Source organism: Cetorhinus maximus, chromosome 17, assembly GCF_964194155.1.
Source record: "Cetorhinus maximus chromosome 17, sCetMax3.hap1.1, whole genome shotgun sequence".
Taxonomy (NCBI): domain Eukaryota; kingdom Metazoa; phylum Chordata; class Chondrichthyes; order Lamniformes; family Cetorhinidae; genus Cetorhinus; species Cetorhinus maximus.
Window position 1 is genome coordinate 33840663 of NC_135895.1, and position 25006 is coordinate 33865668.

General features: G+C 41.2%; 1 protein-coding gene across 5 annotated transcripts in view; it reads right to left on the bottom strand.

Moving 5' to 3' along the window:
- Positions 1-25006, bottom strand: part of LOC144692310 (zinc finger SWIM domain-containing protein 5) — a 248934-nt gene that overhangs the window by 74732 nt on the left and 149196 nt on the right. For 4 of the 5 annotated variants that reach the window (XM_078560963.1, XM_078560966.1, XM_078560967.1 and 1 more), the window contains one exon: positions 14177-14533. The exons of the other annotated variant lie outside the window; for it this stretch is intronic. In XM_078560963.1, the coding sequence (XP_078417089.1) occupies positions 14177-14533 (357 nt within the window). The remainder of the gene's footprint in view (positions 1-14176; positions 14534-25006) is intronic. 5 annotated transcript variants of the gene reach the window in all.

Consider the following 25006-nt stretch of genomic DNA (forward strand, 5'->3'; position numbering starts at 1 on the left):
AATAGGCTGGGAGATATGTCTAGCTTTGGCTAGGGGGAGGATCTCCAGGGTAGCCCTCACCGTGAAAGCCAGTTCGGGGATTAGAAGTTATCTAGCTGGAAAAGGCAAAGAAGCAAGTCTTTGGGAGTTGAGAATAGTTTTGGACTGGCTCTTGGAGAATCAAGTATCCATTTAAGGGACAGAGTGAAGTATAAGCATGGGGAGGGGGGAAGGGGGAGCGATTTTATGTTATTTTAAAAGTTAAAAAGGAGGATCTTTTCTGTAATTTAGAGTATATATTGCCTACTGAATAGTGGTTAGTCAATGTTGCTTTCAGTTTGTTTATTACAGTAGATATTTTAAAACCTAAAATCTTGTCTTGTGATCCTTCCAGTCAGCCACTGGAAATTCAAATATCTTTCTAAAAGTTATCGGTCTCTATAGGGATCATAATGTACAGACATGTTACACACACACGTGCACACATATACAGATTTCATTCAAAGTGGCTATAGTCAAGTGAACCAACACTCTGGTCATTCAATTGACCAATGAAAAAAATCAATCATTCTAATAAAATTCACATGCGAGTTAGAAAAACCAAGATGTGAATCTTATGATTCCTCCCTCCCATTTATCTTAATAGTAGCAATAGTAGCTATGTACGTCAGAGAGAAAAAAGCATGTCTTTAAATTGTCAGGAGCCACACAATGACAGTAAATAGAGCTCCTGATGACGAAATGGGCATTGTTTGTCAGGTTCCATTCCCCTACAGCCTGCATATGGTATGGATTCCAGGGACTTGAGTGCATATTACACAATAAAAATCTGAACTGATGAGAAGGTATTGTCCAAAATGATTTCGGTAACCACCAGAGATGATGAATTTGAGCATACTTCCACTTCAGTGGAACTGACACAATGGAACCTACTCTGATTATGTTGCTCCCAGTGCATCAGAACAGACAGCTAGTGAGCTCCCACTGTCTTGGTCAGTCAAAAGTAATTCCAGACTGTTCAATCAATAGCTAACCATAAAATTCTCAAACTCTGGAATTTTATTTTTGTAGCTTCTCCTTTACACTTTTTTTCAGACAACAAATATCATTCCCCGCCTCTCCAAGCACCACAACCACCTCTTCTCTTAATTAGATTATGCTGTGTGGTTTTACAGACCTGGAATTGTTGCACTGAAATTACTAATCTCAACCTCAACAAGGAGGGCGTGATAAATGGCTTTAATGTTCCCAGACTAGAGGATGGGGGGGAAAACTTCAACCAAATCACAGACCAAACCTGTTGACTGTTATCCCATACAGGGACATGGAGCATGCTTTAATCATGTTAACGTCAGTCAAAAAGCTTGTTCGTGCTCACAAATCTTGCATGGACAAGACTGGCAAATTGGTCAAGAAATCAAAAGAAACTGTTACACAGAGCCATAACTCAGCTTAAGCCACTGTCTCCAGTGAGCATGTTCAAAGCAGGAAAATTACAATAAAATTTCCTCCAGGTTTTGATACCATCTAGCTCAAGAACATACCCCTTCCCAATAATACCAACGCTCCACCCTCCCAATACCTCCACACCTTACCAACACTATCTCAGTGATTCCAAGTCAACTGTCTCCCAATGCTGCTTCCAGAAGACCTGTTGTGCCGCTCACATACACTGGGCCCCCATCTCCTACAAACCACAACTCCCCCCAAAGCAGCATTCTCTGATACATGCCTTCAACTCCTGTTAGACGCTGGTATTTCTTTTTCCAAGGTCCCAAACATCACAACACCATATCCAGAGCTCACCCATCCTCCTATTCAGCTTGCTATGACCCCACCACTCTCTTCCTGCTCCTACATCCAATGAGTCCCCTCCAAACCCCAGGAACACCTTCTCAACTCATACTGCCACCCTCACTCCTCAATTACTGTTACACATTTCCCTGCAGCAGCTTCCCTACCATCTTCCTCTGTAATCTAGACTTTAAAATGGGTAAGCAATGTAAGTAATATAACTAAAACCAACATATAATTAAAATGAAGACCACTGGCTTATAGTTTCCATGCAGGTTTCATAATAATATAGAACTCAAACCCAAAGACATCAGTCTTAGGTAACATTTGTGCCACACAAGTGCCAGGCAATAATCTTCTCCAACAAGAAAAGGCCCAGTAATTTAAAATATGTACATTTTTTTACCAAAGCTGCAAATCAGTAGTCTTGCGCTTCAATCGTACCACCATTGTAGGGCAAAGGCTGAAAACTATGCAAGAGGGGCTCACTTTGTAACTCCTCAAAAATCTCTTCACCATCTACAAGGCTCAAGTCAACAGGAGCAATAAATATTCACCAGTCGCCTAGATGGAGGCAGCTGCAATAACACTCAAGAAACTGGAAATCATTCAGGATTGACCACCCACTTGATTGACACGCCTGCTAATGGACTCAACAGGCAGCCCCTCGACCACTGGTGCATTGTGGCAGCAACTTGACAGGCTTACTCCGACAGCATCTCCAGGTCTTGTGACCTATATCACCAAGAAGGACAAGAGCAGCAGGGTCATGGGAATGCAATCATCTCCAAGTTCCCCTCCAAGGCACACATCATCATATATTGCTATTCCTTCATCATTGCTGGGTCAGAATGCTAGAATCCCTTATCGAACATGATTGCCAAAAGGAATCTAGTGGTTCAAGCAGAAGTCCCACCTTCACCCTCTCAGAGCAACTAGCGATGGGAAATAAATGTGGTCTTGCCAGAAACACCTATATCTGAGAACAAATTTTTAAAAATCTGTTTAAAAAAGCTAATTCAATCTGTAAACTCAGATTAGTAATCAGTAAACTCAGATTACTCATTACATGAGAAAGAAAGCATATCCTACAACTCAAGAAGAGCACAACCAGGGGCTAACCACTGCTGTAATCTCTAATATGTTCAACATTTCAAAACTTGTCACACTGCAATTACAACTGCCTGCCAGTGGTGGTGTAGTACTTCCTTCTTGTGTCACTCAGCTTTTGAGCCTAATTTGCCGAGAAACTGCAATGCTTCAACTAACTTCGATTCCCTGCCGTTTGATTTTAGGCTTTTGAAAAAAATTTTGCTCATCAATTAATGGTAGAAATATGACAATTATGAAAATGTTCTGGCTATAGAAATAACAGAATGTTTGGGCCCCAGCCTCATTATCAGAACAGCAAATGCCACACACAAGATGTTAAAACCCACTGACTAGGAAGCATTACAAAGAATCCACAACCTGTTATGATTTTAACAGCTTGCCTGAAAAATACACAATATCTAGGCTATATGCAAATATATCTCATTCACACAGCATGGTAAGAGTTAATTCCACAGTAAAACCCAGTCTAGATGTGGTATCCAATAAAAACAATGCCAAAAATCATTACAATAAAAAAGAATGCAAAACACACTGAGGGTACAAACAGAACATGGCAAGGGCAGCATGATGGCATAACATACATATCATTTAATGGGACTAAATGCAACCTGGTGGTGTAAGCACAGCACTAGAGCACAATCACTGCACATGGTTAATCCATTTCCAGTAAAATACCCAACATACCAATCCAATCTGAGCCAAGACCTGTGCTTCAGAACTAGTTGCGTCTCAAGCCAAACTGTTCCAGCACATCTATGGCACTGGCTTCTACTCGACAATGTGGAAAATTGCCCAGGTATGTCCTGTCCACAAAAGGAAGGACAAATATAACCTGGCCAATTACCATCTAATCAACCTACTCTCAATCATCAGCAATGCTATTATATGGCATTTACTCACCAATAACCTGTTCACCAATGTTCAACCTGGATTCTGACAGATCCACTTGGCTCCAGACCTCAATAAAGCTTGTGTCCAATGATGAACAAAAGAGCTGAATTTCAAAAGGCGAAGTGAGAGTGACTGCCACGTGACAACAAGGCAGCTTTGACCAAGTGTGGCACTGTGGAGCCCCAGTAAAACTGAAGTCACCAGGAATCAGGAGGAATGCTCTCCAGTAGTTGGAGTCATATCTGGCACAGAAGAAGATGGTTTACTGGAGGCCAATGATCTCTGCCCCAGGACATCATTGCGTGAGTTTTTCAGAGCAGTGCCCTAGGGCCAACTATTTTCAGCTGCTTCAGCACTGACTTTCCTCCATCATAAGGTCAGAAGTGAGGCTGATCACTGATGATGGTGCAACATGCAACTCCATTCACAACTCCTTAGATAATGGAGTAGTCCATGCCCATATGCAGCAGACTTGGCGAATAGTAGCAAATAACATTTGTGTCACAGAAGTGCTTGGCGATGACCATTTTTAATAAGAGATAACTTAACCATCTCGCTTTGACATTCAGTGGCATTAACATCACTGAGTCCTCTACAATGAATACCCCGAGGGTCAACACCTGACAGAAACACTACTAAGTCAGCCACCCTTACTATGAGAGAAAGACAAAGGCTGGTATTCTTCATTGTTTGGCTTACTTCCTGATCTCCTAAAGCCACCCTCCATCCTCCACCCAAAGACAGAAGTTAGGAGTGTGATGGAATTCTCTCCAATTGTTGTTTTCCTGCACCTATCTAGACAACAACCTAGATTTATATCATGCCTCTAATGCAATAAAACATCCCAAGATGCTTTATAGGATCGTTATAAAACAAAATATGGCACTGAGCCACATTAGATCAGATGACTAAAAGCTTGGTCAAAATGGTCAGTTTTAAGGAGTGAGGAAAGCAAGGTAGAGAGGCATAGAGGTGTAGGGAGGAAATTCTAGAGATTAGGGCCTAGGCAACTAAAGGCATGGCCGGCAATGATGGGGCAATTAAAATTGAGAATGCTCAAGAGGCTAGAATTAGTGCAGGGATTGCAGAAGATTGTTGGACTGCAGTAGATTATAAAGATAGGGAGTGGCAAAGTCATGGAGGGATCTGAAAACAAGGATGAGAATTTTAAAATCTAGATGTTGTGTGACCAGGCACCAATGTAGATCAGTGAGCACAGGTTTACAGGTGAATGGGATTTGGTGCGCATTAGGGCATGGGCAGCAGAGTTTTGGATGACCTTAAGTTTGCAAAATGTGGGAGACCAGCCAATGGTGCATTGAAATAGTCAAATTTAGAGATAATAAAGGTATGAATGAAGGTATTGGCAGCAGATGAATTGAGGCAGGAGCAAAGTTAGTTGATGTTATGGAGGTGGAAATAAGTGGTCTTAGTTATGGCGCGAGAATGTGGTTGGAAGCTCATCTCATGATCAAATATGTCACTAAGGTTGTGAACAGTCTAGCTTAGTTGCAGACAGTTGCTAGGGAGACGGATGGAGTTATTAGCTAGGGAATGGAGTTTGGAGTGGGAACTGAAAACAATGACTTCAGAATGCCCAATATTTAACTGGTGGAAACGCCTGCTCATCCAGTACTGGATGTCGGATATGCAATCTGATAGTTTAGCAACAGCAGAGGAGTTGAGAGAGGTGATGGTAAGGTAAGGTAGAATTGAATAATAAAAATTAAAAAATAATTGTCACTAGCCATTTCAACACACCACCCTGTTCTCCTGCCCACACATCCGTCCTTGGCCTGCTACAATGTTCCAGTGAAGCCCAACGCAAACTGGAGGAACAGCACCTCATCTTCTGATTAGGTACTTAACAGCCTTCCGGACTTAACATTGAGTTCATCAACTTCAGACCATGAACTCTCTCCTCCATCCTAACCCCTTTTTATCCCCTTTTTTTTAATATTCATTTTTATTTTTTTATTTTTATTTTTTCCACTTATTTTTATTAATTGTTTTATTCCCACCTTTTTTTCTATTTTCGATTTATTTCCCCACCACTGTCCCCTCCTTCCACCCCACCCCCACTAGGGCCATCTGTCACTTGTTCATGTTGTTCATTCCAGAGTGCTTACCCTTGTCCTGCTATTACCACATTATGCTTTCGGACCTTAATGCCACCATCAGCACCTCCTTTAGCCAGTACCACTACCATCAACACCCCTTTGTCCTTTTGTTCATGACATCTTTGTCAATCTCTCCTTTGCCTCCACCTATTGTTGGCCTTCTATCCAGCTTCACCTGCTCCACCCCCCTCAAAATAGCATAAATTTCATCACACCTTTACCTCTATCTAGCTCTGAGTAAGAGTCTTATGGACTCGAAACATTAACTCTGTCTTTCTCTCCACAGATGCTGTTAGACCTGAGTTTTTCCAGCATTTTCTGTTTTTGTTTCAGATTTCCAGCACCCGCAGTATTTTGATTTTAATTAAAAAACATGTTAGTTCTGTTAGCAATAGCCAATAGATCACATCACAGTCAGACTGAGGTATTTTCAATGGAATATTAAACAAAGAAAATTTGAAAGAAACTAGTCAATCTGTATCCCTGAGCCAACATCTCCAAAACAGATTATCAGCTCCTGTATCTCACTGCTATTTGCTGCGAGCAAATTAGCTGACATGCTTCTCTACATTACAAGTACTTGATTGGCCGTAAATGTGTTGGAACATCCTAAGATCATGAAAGGCATTACATAAATGCAAGTCCTTTCCTTTCAGTCACTTATGAATCACTAGGGTACATAATTATGTACATAAAATTGCTGGTGTAGCCAATGACACCCTCATCCTGTGAAAGAATAAAAAAAATCAACTTGTTTGGCACCAATGTAAACAGGTAACAGTTCGGTGGTACATGAATCAAATGCAAATCATATGTTTTGCTCAATTTTTCTAGCTCAAACATAAAGTCACCTAGAAATTTCAGCAGTCATATAAATGCAGAGTCTGTCCTGTTGATACAATGACCTGTGCCATCTGGGTTCTGATATGATCTTCCTATTCAAGCTGTTCTACTTCAACTATCAAGTAAATGGGGCAACCCAGGTTCTGATCTTAACAGTAGCAGTAAAATAAAATACATTTCAAGATCAGTGTCATGCTCAAAAGCTTCAAAGGGAACAGATTTAGAATAGCTGGATAGAAAGAATTTTACAGCAGGATTTTTATTTGTACCACAAAGGCTTATTATAATTTAAGAACAATAAAGTGACATTGCCAGTACAGCCAATTTCCCAGGTGAAAACAGAGATCTGCCTCATAAAGACCATGACAAAACGGTTCCGTTTACAACAGAGTAATGTTATCGCAAAATTAGGTTTTCTAGCTGAAGAAATTTTTTCAAGAAGGTAAGCAATGAAAAAACTGTTTCCACTGGTTGGCAAATCAGTAACAAGGAGCCAAGGATGAGCATTATCACCTGCAGGATAAAGCAGGAAGTTAGAAAAAAATTTCTCAAAGAGGGCTACTAGAGCATGCAAAGCTTTATCACAAATGGCTACTGAGACAGACTTCATATCATTTAAAAAGGGTACAAGATAATTATTTGAAAAGGGAGTGAGTAAAAAAGACTCAGAGTAAGAGCATGAAGTGGCATTAAAATACATAGCTTCAGTTAAAAAGCTAGCACAAGCATCATGACAAGGAGTGTGTAGCTTGCTTTTGTTTTGTGTTTTTTTTATTTTATGAATTCAAAATGTGTTCAGGTGGATACTACGCCTGCTCCTAATTCGTATGTTCATATGTAAATCATGTTGTGACGCCTGCATTTCACTGTAATATAACAAGCAATATAAAAAGCTAGAAAGTTCAACTGAAATTGTCCCACTGCCTTTTAAAACTGTGAAGTCCATTCTAGCTGCACAGAGCGGTGGATTTGAACATTAGCAACTGGTGGAAATGGGGCAAGTTGGCTGTTGAAAATGAGCAGGCTACTTATTTACTCAAATCCCATTTTAACCGGCAGGAATTTACAGTCACCCTTGTATCGTGCTGCAAGTCAAGGTCCTGTTATGTCAATAGGACCCCAGGGCAGTTTCCCTCTAGACAGAAGCAAGCCTGAAGATGGAAGAGGCTCTGCCAGGCAAGTCTAAATAAACCTTTCTATTGCGGGTCAGGATATTTGTGGTCTCCCTTTCCCGACTGCAAGCCCCTCTCATTAATTCACTCTTTGCCACTTACTCAGGGTTAAAATCGGCCCCAGAGATTAATTCTAATGCGGCTGCATTCTCAGCTGCTGTCATGGGCTTAGGAATTTCCTAGAACGAATGCAAGCAGAGAATTAATAATTTAATGTGCCCAGCAGTTTCTTGTTTTCCTAAGAAAAAGACTTTCAATTTTATTCCCCAAGCCTACAGTCAGAAAATCTGCTTTGTGGCCAAGTGCACATTGTGTGTGTCAAATGGTAAAATCTCAATTACTACAATACTGGTACAGCTACGTAAAAATGATCATGTTGCTTACCTCCAGCATCCTCCATTATCTGTAAGATAAATATGAGGGGTGGGGATGGAAACAAAATCCAATTTTTCTTATTCTATCTTAATATGGTACCATGTAACAATTTGTAAACATGCTGTGCATTATGCTCACTGAACAGGAAGACTTAGAATAAAAACATTTTGCATAAATTGTCTTATCCTAATAATACTATTGAATTTTAAGAAGCAGTTTTTGAGCAGTGTCTGGGTACTTGAATTTATATTAAATCATTTTCATTTTTTTTAATGTTAGTATTTTTATTTTGCCTGACTGAAGTGAGGGGGAGAAAAACTTCTGTTTAACCAAATGTCCCTGCCTGCTGATTACGATTAGCCCTTTGCAACTCCAGACATACTCCCTAACATGAAGATTGATAATAAGAAACTCAAGCACCACCATATATGTGCTCCAATCCCAACTTCAGAATTTTTCTTTCAGGTATTTCGTGCAGTCCACTGTATCATTCCCCTTCTGATATCTAAAACACAGTATTATCACACATCACATCAAGGAGCTGGGTTAAGCACATAAAAACAGAGTTGTCAACAGTGGGAAAACCTGTGGTGCAAGATTTTCAATTGTGAACCACATAACTGAGGCAATGGTCTGGCTTTTTGATGAGTTGTGGAAACTTGGGGGCATGCCCAAAATGCCAGACGAACCCTGGATCTGGGGCACGTTTTCCTGAGGCAGGTCGGTGAGCCAGGACATTTCCCAGCTCTGCACATCCGCCTCGGAAGTGAAAATCCAGGTTATCACCTTATGCCAGTAACAAGCAAGGTTAAAAATACATTCAAACAGACTTCAGAAATGATACTGTACCGTGCACTTCACGAAGCCTTGTCAGCCAAAGTATGTTTGCCAATTAATATAATATTAACAAAGTTGGAAGAATAATGTGTTAAGTGCTGACTATAAGCATAGTTACAGTTAAAGCACTATGTCATCACTGCATCTCATAAATAAAAGTTCTTTTTGAGGGAGTTGCAAATAAATCAGTCCTCCTGTGCAATGTTTGTACAAGTGGCATAATTAACTTTTTTTTTAACGCAGTACAGGATAACTAACTTCTTTTCCATACATTTTTGATCAATTGCTCTCAAGTCTCCCCAATCTCAAATGGTGAACAGCAGCCGCTTTTCTTACTTTCCTGGCTGCAATAGTGAGTGCTATCCCTGCAATTCTTTTAAAAAAGTGTCTCCTGACAGTGACAAGTGATCTATGTTACAAAAAGGATGTTTTCTGTGTCAGTCAAAACTGTGGGAGGTGGAGCCCTCCATACTTGCAATGGTGTTGGGGAAAAAGGATGGGGAGTAGATGAGATTGCAATCACATATTAAAGTATCACCAAGTGCACAAGACTTGGTAGACCTGATGAAGACCCACAACTTGTAGTTCACTGTCACCACCTTTTCCCTGGTGCATGCAGAAGTGAGAGATACAGATAGCAATTTTAGTTTTGGCAAAATAACTTCTGTAAATTTTACAGCTTTTGGAATGTTGGGTTCTTCAGAATTCAGGCATCAGTATTTTTTGTTTTATTTTATTATTTACTGATCAAACAGAGATAGAACTATAAATATTGAAAGATACTACGCCAGTCCTTTTTTCCCCCACAGTTTTAGGCTTCTAAGCCATGTAGCATGGGTTCAGTACCTGATGTTCTTGGTAAAGTTAAGATGATGCAGATGCAAACATTTTCCAATTTAGGATTTTTCATGCCTGCAATTTCACATAAGAGTAAAATGTAACCTAGTGAAGTGTGAGCATATTCCTGATGATAGCTGCACAAATTTAACTGGCTGAAAATCATCTGAGCACTAATACATTGGGACAAAACAATTCACATGACTGGTTTGTGACCACCTAATTATGCCAGTATTTGTATTTCGTGAGGCCTTCAATTTCGGCATAATCATTGCTCATAATAAATTGAAAATACATTGACTCTAATATCCTATTATTTTTTAGGATAGGGACCATCTAATGAAGGATGATGGGCAGTGAGGAAGAGTAGGCAATACGGGTATTGGAGCTATGACCACAATAAGTATAACTGAATGGCTAGAATAATGTAAAGAGTAGGGCAGTATAGTCAAGGAGGACAAGATAACATGTTAATCATGATGATCGCAGTGAAGGTCATTAAATGAGAGTGAGAGTCAGCAAGATAATTTACAAGGAAGGTGAAAGAGACTGTATAATCAGGGACAACAGATGACCAGATGATATGGTTGCAAGGAAGACAATACAGTGTACTTGATGTGATAGTAAGGACCATTGTATTGTGATACTGATCAGATTACAATGAAAACTATTCGATGGCATTCATTTCTAACAATTTGAAAGTCAGTAAATTAAGTGCAACAATGAGCCTCAGTGGACTTGGGCTCAACAACAACTTGTATTTATATAACACCTTTAACATATTAAGACACCCCAAGAGCATTATAAAACAAAATATGACACTGAACCACATAAGGAGATATTAGGTCAGATGACCAAAAGCTTAGTCAAAGAGGTCAGTTTTAAGGAGTGTCTTAAAGGAGGATAGCGAGGTAGAGAGATGTAGGGAGTGTATTCCCGAGCTTAGAGCCTATGTTGGCATGGCCAACAATGGTGGAGTGATTAAAATTGAGGATGCTCAAGAGGCTAGAATTAGAGGTGCACAGATATCAGAGGGTTGTTGGGCTGGAGGAGATTAGAGAGATAGGGAGGGGCAAGGCCATGGAGAATTTTAAAAACAAGGAATTTTAAAATCAAGACGTTGCTTGGCCAGGAGCCAAGTTAAGTCAGCAAGTACAGGGGTGATTGATGAATGAGACTCAGTGAGAGTTATGACAAGGGCAGCAGAACTTTGGATGATCTCAAGATTACAGGAGGGTAGCATGTGGGAGATCAGCCAGAAGTGCATTGGAATAGTCAAATCCAGAGGTAATGAAGGCATGAATGAAGATTTTAGCAGATGAGCCGAGACAGGGATGAAGAGGAGTATTGTTAATTAATGTGGGATTATAATTTTCTCCATCTGCTGCAAAAAGTGAGTTTAAGCAGTTTTAATGTAGTTGCCTTGTGGAATTAGCTCCATTGCAGTTTTTCCAAATTAAATGGTTGCATTAAAAAAGATTGTAAGGGAGGCTATTATCAGGCAGAAAAATGTCACCTGGTGCAGAAAGGGCAAATCTCTGAAGTCAAGTATACAGATGTATTTATCGAGATAATAGAAAAAAACTACACTAATTCCTCAAACAGTTGCATTCAATCCTAACGCCAGGTGCAACATTTCACTTTCCTACTTTGATGTCCTCACCTTCACAAATATAAAATCATGCAGCAAAAATAAAGCACTTATTAGACAGCTGATTTTCATCATAACAGACTTTAGCAGCTTTCTCTGGTTCCCCTCGCCTACACAATATCCGGGACTGGTATGCAAGATGTCAAAAATCATCAGCTACTCCTACGGATATGCTAATAATTTTTGACACCTATAATGACAAATATATTAACCTACAAAGCACAATCTAACATGATCACCTCTTTATTTGCAACACGATGTCAATCCCCTATTCTTCTGAATTCCATTCATCCTCAGTACATTTGCATCAAAGGCATTAAAAGGAACAGAATCAGACAGTTATTCTACAGAAATCAGCTGATACCTTCACTGAACAGAAGCTCACTACAGTACAGAGTATCAATACAAAAGCTGTTTAAATCAGTTAAGAAATGAACCTAAAACAAGGGTACAGAGCTTATTAAACTTTGTAGGAACAAGATAGAAATTTAAAGACTACTGTAGGCAAAGTAAAAGCAATGCAACTTTCAATGCCATTGTACTTAGCCAAGCAAACAAGCAGCTTATTTAATATCGGTTTGGCTGCCCAATTATATTTTACAAAGCAGAATTTGACAGTTTTTTTCTTGCAAGTCACAAAGCTGCTGCTGCCAAATCAAAAGCTTTACCATTGGGAGGTGAAGTTAATTTTTTTTTGAATAAGGCAGATTTATAAGGCAGCAATCTAATAAACAGGTTCAGACAGTGCAGGAATCCTCAGTTAACTTATACCGATGTGGAATAACTTGGCTAGTTTTTTATTCATTCATGGGGTGTGCGCATCGCTGGCTAAACCAGCATTTATTGCCCATCCCTAATTTCCCTTGAGGAGGTGGCAGTGAATTGCCTTCTTGAACCACTGCAGTCCATGTGGTGTAGGTACATCCACAGTGCTGTTAGGAAGGGGGTTCCAGAATTTTGACCCAGTGACAGTGAAGGAACAGCGATATATTTCCAAGTCAGGATGGTGAGTGGCTTGGAGGGAAACTTCCAGGTGGTAGTGTTCCCGTGTCTCTGCTACCCTTGGCCTTCTACATGGTAGTGGTCAGGGGTTTGGAAGGTGCTGTTGAAGGAGTTACATTCAACTCCATCTTCATCTTTCTATGTTTCATCTCCCCAAAATTGGGTTTCCATTCCACAGTGTGAACTTTTTTGAGTGTATGTGATTTGTTTAAGTGTTCAAAAAGCTTCCATATCTGTCTAACTTTCCAAATTAAATATGTAGTCAGGAGGGATGCACATGACCGTCAGTTAGCAGACTGTCCTTTTAGAATCTGGGTTCAAGTCAAGCCTAATTTCATCTCTACAATGACTGGAAAGGTCAGAATGAAATAACCGAATCATTCCCAACCACAATCCACAACATTGAACAACTCATGCTTTTCAGAGAAGTCTCTGATACAAGATTGGCCAAGTTAACTACTTCATATTTTGATTCCTTGTAAAGCAGTATTTCTCCTCAGACCTGCACCTCCCTGACAACCCAACTGCAAGAATAATACAATAAATTATTGTTGCCTCGACAGTACCCTTTCTCCCATATTTAATGAGGCTGTAAACACCAGGCGCATGAGGTAAATACTTAGAATTTCTTAATATATTGCCATATAAATACAGGGAAAATACCATTCAAGTTTTAAACATAACATAGGAGCATTAATTAGAGCCCAAGCTTTGATTTTTAAATCCTTTTGGAGCTATCATATCTTTCTCAAAAGGATTTGAATGAAGCAGCTTATAATGGACTCCCATCTCAGAATGCAATTAGGCTGCCACTTTTTTGTTGATCTAAAACTGTTCTTGTTAAACACTGACCCAAGTGTTGCAATCTTCTGGAGGTCAGTATCCGAGTTGGAGCCGCAGTAGAACTTCTCCGGCTGGCTGCACTTTTCTATCTACAGTCTTAATATAAACACAGGCTAAGGTGACTTGGGTCAGATATGGTCTGTTCACAGTCAAATATCAACCAGCACACACACCATTGATCCCACATAAATAGAAGGACCCAGCCTAAGGCATTGGAAGGTGATGAGCGTTCATGGAACTACACCTCAGGAAGGGATCAATGTCTTGAGAAGGGGTGAATGTTGACAAAAAGCAATAAGGTTATCATGTGACCAGTGAATGAAAGAAACAACCCTAAGAGTCAATTGGATCTTAACAATTCAAACCATTTTCAAAGATTCTAGATGGAATTAATGAAATAATAAAATTATTTTTAGGATTGCTATACTTTCTGAAATGGATTGGACTGTACAACTAAATATGAATTTAATGGAAATGAGCTTACCTCAAAAATACTACTTCTTCTATTAGAAATTCAGATCAAGTCTTTTGATATTTTATTACACATCACACATATTTTGTTTGCATCAATAATCGTACTTACAAGAGATCATACGAAGTATCCAGAATAGAGTTCTGGTCGAGAATTATGCCCTGCGCATAGTACTAACTGGACAAACACAATACAATACAATGACACCCATTAATGGGGGAGGGGAAGGGACCCTTACAATAGTTACCATGTACTTGGTTGATCTCCGAATTGGATGATAGGATTTCGTCAGCCAATTTCTGTGCAGTGGGAAGTACTTCTGTGTGGTGGGCTGTGATTAAATACTGAATAAATTTCTGAAGCTGGTCTCTGTTCATTTGGAAAAGTGTCTCAGAGATGGGAAGACGCAGTTTGACCTGGTCAGCCTTTCTTATTCTGTACAGGGAAAGTGCCACTACATGGGCGCAGTAAAAAATGTCCTTGTTGCCACAGCCACATGTTACAGAAGTGATCTTGCAGCGGTCAAAACTGATGGCTACTCTGTAGATCATTTCAGGTTCCGACTGGGTGCCTGGTTCGGTCACAGTTCCACTCAGATGAAACCCTGCCAGGGAAGGGAAAAAAAAGATGTGGATTAACACCAGAGGTAATATTCAAATGAGTCTCTCTTCAACTAACCTACCAATGACAATACTTGTGCAGTGCCTTGGCTTGCCCACCATCACTCAACTATGCCTAGGGAGTCCTCACTTTGTTTTGTTATCCACTCGTGAATCATCTATTATAAATTAGTTTTACTGAACATATTGGAAGGCAGACATTATTGGGTCTCTGTTTCGCTTATGTCCAGCTCTTTACTAAAATTGTCCTAACTGAAGAGTTGAACGTCATTTCCCAGGGTTTAATTATGCTGTCTTTAAAGGATCACCAACAGACGCTCAACAGTCTCTCTCTTCCATCTTTCCCAGTCCCTATTTTCAAAATAGACTTGTGGTATCTGCTGGGCTCTGCAGGAGGAGCACTGTTGTTCAGGAAATTTAATTTGCAACCACCATCTTTACCATGCAATTGAAATCATTATTGTGCCCACATAAGCCATTCTGCAAAGGATTCCAAATGATCATTCTTCTTTCGTTCTCTGTAATTGGACTACAGTAGCATTTTCTGGTGGACTACACCAAAAACTCTTCTTTCCACTTTTCAAATGTCAACGGCCATTAGTTAATCCCCTTGTAACCTGCAAGCCAAAATTAATCTCTCCAAAACTATAAATACTGAGGACAAATATTGTACTGTCAATGCCCCAAGACACCTCAGGACAATCAAAACTCTGACCCCTCAGCGTGGAATATCATTGGCACCCAGTTTTGGGCATGATATGGCTACAAAGCCGACCTGAACCAGGAAGCACAGGGCATTTCTCAAATTGGGATTCAGATCTCATCCAAGTTATAAAAACAGAAAATGCTGTAAATGCTCAGCATGTCAGGCAGCATTTGCAGAGGGAAACAAAGTTGAGGTTTTAGGCCTGTGACCTTTCATCAGGTTGAAAGGTCACATACCTGAAACATTGCATGCAACAATTCTTCTGAGCAGTGGCGCTGCGCGCGAAAGTTCTCCCGACCTGATACTCCTGCGCATTTCTTCTGGGATCTTCTGATCCTGACTGTCACAGGAATGTGCCGCACAGCATATCCCACGGAACTCTGTCGGAGTGGATTAGAGTCGGGGGCGGTGGCGGGGGGGAGCGGGGTGGAGAAAAGACATGCCCCCTTTTTACATCACCAGCTGCTATATTCTGTCTAGTAAGTTTAAAGGTCCAGTCTTTAAGTGTGGGTTAGCAGATGGGTGAGCGGATGGGTGAGTAGATGAGTGAGTGGTTAGTAGTCGGGTCGGGGGATAGTCAGGTCTGGCTGGGGGATGGGGGTAATCAGGTGGCCAGGAGGTAGGCAGGTCTGGTTGGGCGGGCTGCGGGGTAGCTGGGTCAGATTGGGGTGGGGGGGGGGGGGGGGGGGTGGGTGGGTAATGGTAGGGTCAGGGGAGGTAGTTGGTCCAGTCGGCGGGGTAGTCGGGTCAGGTCTGAGGGGTAGTTGGGTGAGGTTGGTGATGTAGCAAGGTCCAGTTTGGGGAAGGGGTGGGGGAGTAGCTGGGTGATCCACAAAATAGTTGGGTCAGGTCTAGGGGGCAGTCATGTGGTCAATGGGTAATCAGATCAGGTCAGGGGGATAGTCAGACGGGGTCGGGTAGGGTAAAAGGGGTAATTGAATTGTTTGTGGGGGTGGGGGGGGGCATCAGTTGTGGAGTTACCCTGACCAGGTTTTAATCCGCCTAACATTTCCTGGGTAACAATCCAGGTAAGTACCGCAAAACTGTCCCAAGTCTCCGACTCTAACTCGGAGTCAGAGACATTCATGGAGCCTCTAGCAAGCAGGGGAATTACCCATTGGAAGGTTAAACTTTCAAGATAATTCCCATGTAGGTCCGCAAGTCATGACTTTCACAGGGTCTTAATGCGCATCTTCAGTCGTACGTCTATTCTCCAGTGATCCAGAGATCAGAAGATTTGGGCCATTGTTTCTCACTCAACAGATACTGCCAGGCCTACTGAGCATTTCCATCATTTTCTGTTTCACTTTAGATTTCTGGCATTCGCAGTATTATGCTTTTGTGAATCATCAGATTAACATTGGCAAGCTGCTAGTACCTAGCACCGGCAGCTTGGCCTTCTGTCGATTTGAATTTTGGGCTTCCTGTCTTGTTGACAACATTTCTCAGGTAAGAACCAAGGAGGATGAGGGTGCAATGGTGGAGAGAAGGGGAACAAAAGAACAATACGTGCTGAGATTGGCACTCAGGACAGTTGTGCAGCTGGGTGAAGCACTTCTATTTCCCCTGGTTTCACAAGAGCAGCTTTGTAAATGTGTTCAATGCAGACCAATATCAGCAACAGGGCCTGAAACACAGACTTTATACCTGTAATTTACAAATGCAAGGTCCTGACACTTGTTTTAGTTGGTTGCCACATATACTTGAAAAATGGTGCATTGGACATCTTTTCGATGTCCTTGGGATGTTAGATGTGGGTCCCCAAAATTGGACCCTGTCATGCAAGTTTAACACCTACAACACTGGTGCAACAAGGTCAAATTTCTACTCTGTCATTTTGTTGTCCTCCCAAAGGAAATCATCTTGTTAGCCTGGAGCAACTTTTCTCATCATAGTTGATAAGGTGACCTTTTTGTGATTTAAGCACAGTGCAAGTGGACTCTGCAGTGGTACAAAACTGTGCTACATGGTTCTATAATTGACAAGATTAGATGTTGTTGAAGGAATACAAGAAGGCTATTACAAGAAAGAATTGTAAATCATCACACTTTTGAAAGCTTTAGAAAGATTTTTAAAAAAGGTTCTGATGTACTTTAGCCATATGAATAACTTTGGCAACAAGTGCTACTTCAGAACCTGCATCACTCTGGCTTAGGTCAAAAAACAAGAAAACAATTTCAAACTCACACCCAGATTTCGTTTTAGTATAAACATCAAGCTAGTATTGCAAATCATGCCCTTGGGTCAAACAGCATATTGTTTCCAGCAAGCTCCTGATTTCAGTGAAAGCGGATGTTTCTAAAAATTCATTCATGGGATAGTTTATTATCCACTCAGAGTGCCCAGAAAAGTGGTAGGGTTTTAAACAATTGAGTGTCTTGCTAGGCCTTCTCAGTGGCTAGGATTAAGAGTCAACCACATTGGTGAGGTGCTACACATGCAGGAGGCAGAGAGTGGGGATAAGGGGGTCCTTCTCAGGATGGCGTTCGGTGACTAGTGGAGTTCCGCAGAGGTCAGTGTTGGGACCACAACTTTTCACTTTATACATTAATGATCTAGATGAAGGAACTGAGGGCATCCTGGCTAAGTTTTCAGATGATACAAAGATAGGTGGAAGGACAGGTAGTATTGAGGAGGAGGGGAGGCTGCAGAAGGATTTGGACAGGTTAGTAGAATGGGCAAAGAAGTGGCAGATGGAATACAAAGTGGGGAAGTGTGAGGTCATGCACTTTGGTAGGAAGAATAGAGGCATAGACTATTTTCTAAATGGGGAGAGAATTCAGAAATCTGGAGTGCAAAGGGACTTGGAAGTCCTAGTCCAGGATTCTCTTAAGGTTAACTTGCAGGTTGAGTCGGTAGTTAGGAAGGCAAATGCAATGTTGACATTTATTTCGAGAGGACTAGAATATAAAAGCAGGGATGTGCTGCTGAGGCTTTATAAGGCTCTGGTCAGACCACAGTTAGAATATCATGAGCAATTTTGGGCCCCGTATCTCAGAAGGGATGTGCTGGCCCTGGAGAGGGTCCAGAGGAGGTTCACGAGAATGATCCCAGGAATGAAAGGCTTAACATATGAGGAACGTTTGAGGACTCTGGGTCTATACTCGATGGAGTTTAGAAGGATGAGGGGGGATCTGGTTGAAACTTACAGAATACTGAAAGGCCTGGATAGAGTGGACGTGGGGAAGATGTTTCCATTAGTAGGAGAGACTAGGACCCAAGGGCACAGCCTCAGAGTAAAGGGAAGACCTTTTAGAACAGAGATGAGGAGAAACTTCTTTAGCCAGAGAGTGGTGAATCTATGGAATTCATTGCCACAGAAGGCTGTGGAGGCCAGGTGATTGAGTGTATTTAAGACGGAGATAGATAGGTTCTTGATTGGTAAGGGGATCAAAGGTTACGGGGAGAAGGCAGGAGAATGGGGTTGAGAAGCTTATCAGCCATGATTGAATGGTGGAGCAGACTCGATGGGCCGAATGGCCTAATTTCTGCTCCTACGTCTTATGGTTTTATGGTCTTACAACAGCCGGAACAGGTAAGGAAAGTAGGTTTTCTTCCCTAAAGAGCATTAGTAAGTCAGTTTGTTTTTGTGCAACAAGTTCGATCTTTGTGATCAACGAATGCAGATGGCAGAAAAAAAATGCACATTTCTTGGTCATGCTTTTACATCATTTTACTTTATACAACAGCCAGGGATGCCAGAAAAATATTGCTGGCCTTGTAATTTTTACATAGTCAACTCAATAGCTGTTGGGTTTGTCTTGGTAGAAATAGTGATTGTGAAGTGCACAGGCAGCCCCACTCCCACCAACAATAAGATGATGCATTCCTCATCCAGCTCCACGACATGCAAATGAGGAAAGCACAAATTGGATACACCCAGTGGAACAAATAATCCACAGTTCAACCTTAAGTCTAGGGAATACCGCGCATTGTGATCATCAGGGGGAAGAGGGTCTAAACTACCGCACAATGCACCTGTGTTAAGAACACCCTAACACACAACACCCTATGAAGAGTCCTCTTGGAATAATCTCCTAACTCAACCCAAACATTGTAGGAAAACTCCCAGCACAAATACCTCACACTTTACTACACTAAAATACCATGTTCTTGAAGCACATAACTTTTATGAATATCCACAACAGCTAACCTGATATTTTAATATTGCTAAGGTGTATATTGATACATCAGGGAAGAACATGTGCAATTTAGCCCAGAGCAAACTCTGAAAACAATACTCTTTTTTTTACTGTAGTATGGGACTGTCTCACTCCTTGCTCCAATAATTGCTCAAAAACTGGAACTTCAAGGACTACTATAATTCTCTAATCATTCATGGATTCAAACAAATGTAACCACTTTTAATTTCTTACAAATTAAAATTTCCACCATTACTCTTATAGGATAGTGGAAAGATCCAAATGTCTCCTCCTACTCTCCATGAAAGATGACATAATAATAGATACCACTTGTGCCAGCTAGCAGCCAGATCAGATCATTAATTGAGGTTTACAAGCAAGTTACTTGTTTGTTAAAGTAAATGGTATATGGGAATTGGTGTGGGCAGTCAGGAAGCAAAATACAGATTTTAAAACAAGAGCACTATGGATGGGCTACACGAGACCACAACTGCCTGGAAAAACTCAACAAATTCTAGCTTTGAATTAGTGTTTAATTCATTGTTCCCAATAACTTAATATGCACTACACCAAGAAAAATTATCTACATAATTAAACCTTATAATAAACTCGATTAGTAGTTTTTGTGCAGCATATGTGGTCCATCAGCATCATGCTTATTTACTTATCAGAAAGATTAGGACAATACATTGGAATTCTGGTACTATTTCTGGCATAACAGCGGCAACAGTCCCACATAACATTCTACGCATTACATGCCTACTGTTAAGTGTTGGTTCAAAGGGAGTATTGGCCTACCTATCTAAATGGCCTTTTGCAATGAACACAAGTAAAAGAGTGTTGGAACCATAACTTGCAAAAACTGTCTGACTGAAGGAATCAGGTTTTTAAATACAGTCTCAACAGACAGGATATTATGAATAAAAATATAGGTTATAGTTTCCCTTCTTTTATACCTTTTGCTCCAGTCCACGTCACATTGGATTTCCCTGTTTTGTTATGACAAGGTTGGGCAAGATTATCAATTTCCACCAAATTGAAGGTAATTTTCAAGTTTAAAGGACCCTGGAGTAGTGACCCCAAAGTTTGATCCTTTGCCCATTTATCCACTTATTCTATGTTCCACATACACAGAAATTTATAAAAGTGGGATCTGCTAGTGATATCAATGGAAAACATACACCTCATCATTGGTTATGCTATTTTGTGTTTTATTTCACTGCTTTACATACACAATGTACATGAAATCTACAGGCAATTAGCTGCTGTGCTGTTACTTGTATTAAAAATGTACATTTGCACAATGTGTCCAATAACAGCACTGTGTACATACAATTCATGTTGTAGATACATTAGAAAATATTTTTATTATTGGAGTGAAGGAAACAATACTTTCCAAAGACACCAGCAACTGTAAACCCACATTAACCCGGATTCCATAGAAGCATGTTGAAAAGCTGGCAGATGTATAATGCTGGTCAATTGATCAATACTGAGATGGTAAGAAAAATTTGCCACAATTTTTTTGCTTATTCCTTCATGGCTAGCATTATTGCCCATCCCTAAATTGCTGGAGAGGTGGTGGTAAGCCACCATCTTGAACTGCTGCAGTCTGTGTAGTGAGGGAACTCCCATAGTGCTGTTGGGTGGTGTTCCAGAACTTTGACTCAGCAAAGATGAAGGATGCCAATATATGTTAAGTCAGGATGCTGCTTGACATGGATGGGTACCTGTAGGTGGCGGTGTTTCCATGTGCCTGCTGCCCTTGTCCTTCTAGGTGGTAGAGGTCAAGAGTTTGGGAAGTGCTGTTGAAGAATCCTTGGCAACATGCTGCAGTGCATCTTGTAGATAGTACATACTCTGCAGGCATTATGTGCCAGTGGTGGAGAGGCTGAACGTTTAAGAAAAGAAAAACTTGCATATATAATTTGTTTTTGTGATGTTAATTGAGAAATATTGGTCAGGACTCTGGGGATTACTCCCTTCTCTTCTTTGAATAGTGCCATGGGATCTTTTATGTCCACCTGAGGGGGCAGGCACAGTTTACTGTCTCATCCAAAAGACAGAATCTCTGCCAGCACAGCACTCCCTCAGTACTGCACTGAAGTGTCAGCCTCAATTTCTGTGCTCAAACCTGGAGTGGAACTTGAACCCACAACCTCCTGACTCTGGCATCTAAGGTGGTAGAGGGTTTTTGCCAATCAAGTAGGCTACTTTGCCCTACATGGTGTAGAGCTCGAGTGTTGTGGAAGCTGCACCCATCCAGGCAAGTGGAAAACATTCTATCACACTCCTGTAGATTAGGGAAAGGCTTTGGGGTGCCAGGAGTTCAGTCACTCACTCTAGAATACACAGCTCTGGCCCTGCTCTCATAACCATAGGTTTTAATGAGACTGGTGCAGTTAAGCTTCTGATCAATGGTGACCCTCAGGAATGTTGATGGTGGGAAATTTGACAATGGTAATGCCGAAAAATGTCAAGGGGAGGTAGTTAAATTCTCTCTTGTTAGTGATGGTCATTGCTTGGTAATAGTATGGCATAAATGTTACTTGCCATTTACCAGCACAAGCCTAAATGTTGTCTAGGTCTTTCTACATATGGACATAGACTGCTTCAGTATCTGAGGAGTCACGAATGGGATTAAAGAACGTGCAATCATCAGCGAACATCCCCACTTCTGTCCTTATGTTGGAAAGTTCACTGATGAAGGAGGTAAAGATGGTTAGGTCAAGGACACTACTCTGAGAAACTTCTACAGTGATGTCCTGGGGCTGAGTTGATTGACTTCCAACATCTACAACATTTTCCTTTGTGCTAGATATGACTTCAGCCAGTGGAGAAGCTTCCCAACTGACTTTAATTTTACTAGGGCTCCTTGGTGCCGCACTTGGTCAAATGCTGCCTTGATGTCAGTCACTCTCGCCTCACCTTTGGAATTCAATTCTTTTGTTATGTTTGGACAAAGGCTCTGATGAGGTCTTGAGAAAAGTGGTTCAGGCAGAATCCAAACTGAGCATCAGGGACTGCTTTTTTGTTGAGTAAGTGCCGCTTGTTAGGACTGTCAATGACCCCTTCAATCACTTTGCTGATGATTGAGAATAGGCTGATGGGGGAGTAATTGGCCAGATTGGATTTCTCTTGCTTTTTGTGGACAGGTTATAACGACCTGGGCAATTTCCCTCAAAATTCTATCGTTAACTGAAATCATTTCTAAAAAACCATTCCCACAAACATTTACATATTTTCTTCATTTATGCAGACTCGAACCAACACGGAACACAACTGGCTTAGCTATTAGTCACCAGGTCTAAGCACGATCTGGTCCTGCTCTCCTCTGCTAAAACCACTGCTACTTAGGGATCATAACAGTCTTTCACATGGGGACAACAAATTTATGGAGGGACTTTTACTTAACTGGAAAGAAAATAATGTGCATGGGAAATGAAAAATGATTTGAAGTCCTGATAGACACTAGTTTGAATCTACTGTGATAATGCTGAGTGGCAGTAAGTAAAACAAATTAGATGTTCAGATGAATCAAAAGGTCAATATCTAAATGAAATAGTGAGGTAATCCTGTCACCTGATAAGTCATTGGCGCATCCACACTAAGAAAACTGTGTACTGCACTGGTTGCCACAGTACAAACACATTGCAGCTATTGAAAGACTACAGAAAAAAGCAACTGAATACTGAGAGACGAATGGGTTGGATTTTGATGGGTGATTATGGAAATTGGACATGTTTTCACTGGAAAAGAGGTTGAGAGGCGATATACTTGCTGCTTTTTTAGGATTTTTAAAGGACTAGATAATATGCATCAACTATTTCACCTTGTCCAGAAGAGAAGAACCGAGAGGAGGGGTAAATACAAAACTAACCTGTGGACACAACTTCCAGTGAGCGAGTGGTTAATTTATGGAACAGATTTGCTCGGGAGACGGTGGAAGTAGTTAGTGCCAATTTATTCAAAGGCAAAGAGATTTTTAAAATTCTGAAAACAACATTTTTTGGATATCGTACACACATAATTTGAAACGTGACTTGTCGTAAGTGGAGCTTGCTTGGGAGGAACTATGGTTCCCAAAGTTCTCCACCAGTGCGATTCCCTTTGCATCATGTCAGAGGCTGGGATTTTCTGGCCCTGTCGCAGGTGGGACCCGCCACGGGGAGGCGGCACCCCAGCCAGAAGTCCATTGACTTGCGGCAGGCGTGCAGAAAATCCTGCCCAGAGTCTGTAATAAACTAACTGAAAAAGACAGAGTGCTTGATAATTGAACAATTTATCAGCAATGTATTGTTTACTTATCAGGGTGGTAGAAGTCAAGATATGACAGACCTAGGCATTGTCAGAGTAAAATAGTTCCATGTTCCTATCATTCTAAAATGAAAAGATAACCCCAGACTTCTTTTTCTACACCACCAAATGGCTCCTTAAACCCCTCTTCCCCTGCCTCCACCATCCTCAGCATTTTTTTTTTATTATTCTTTCATAGGGAATGGATGTTGCTGGCTATGCCAGCACTTATTGCCCTTCTTGAACCGCTGCAGTCTATGTGGTGTGGGTACACCCGCAGTGATGTTATAAAAGGACTCCAGGCGACAACGAAGGAATGGCAATATAGTTTAATCCAGCGAGATTAATGAAGGAACGGCAATATAGTTGCATGTCAGGATGGTGTTTGGCTAACTTGCAGGTGGTGGTATTGCCATAAATCCATGGCCCTTGTCTTTCTAGGCGGTAGAGTTCACGGGTTTGGAAGGTGCTGCCGATGGAGCCTTGGTGAGCTGCTGCAGTGCATCTTGTAGATGTTAGAGAATGCTGCCACTATGCATCTGCAGTAGAGGAAGTGAATGTTGAAAGGGGTAGATGAGGTGTCAGTTAAGTGGGCTTTTGTCCTGAATGATGTTAAACTTCTCGAGTGTTGTCGAAGCTTTTTGTCTTGCACTCCCCAGGACAATTTGCAAAAAAATAACAATGTCAGGGGAAACAACATATTTATACTGTATGAGAAGAGAGTGCTGATTGGTTGGCAAGTGGACTCTGACTGGTAGAGGTGTTGCTATGGAGCCAATTGGCCTTACCAGCAACCTCGTAAATAGAGCCTGAGCCATTTGCTCACCATTCAAGCCTGATGCTGAAATAGGGCGCATCAAAGACATCCTGCGGGACAATGGCTACCCTGATCAGATCATTTCATGCTGTATATCACGCAAATTCATGAATAGGCCTTAGCCCGTCACTTTCAGCCCTGAAAAGTGCCCAGTCTACCTCAGATTACCACGGAAAGGCAAGGTTTTCTCAAAAATTTGAGCAACAGGTGAAGCTCGCTGTTTCACGCTACTATGCAGAAGCAACACGAGTGGTATTCGCCACCAACAGGATGCTGCTATCAAGCCAAAAAGGCATTCTGTCTATCACACAAATGAGTAATGTGGTGTATGAATTTCAGTGCCAGTACGATGCTAGGTATGTAGGCCGTATGTCCAAAAGACTGGAAGATCATATCAAACAACATGTCCCTCCCGCTGTTCGCAACGGGCAAGGTACAGACCGTACCCAACCAGCCCGTGCTTGTAAAACTGAAAAGTGTCCAACATTCGATGTGA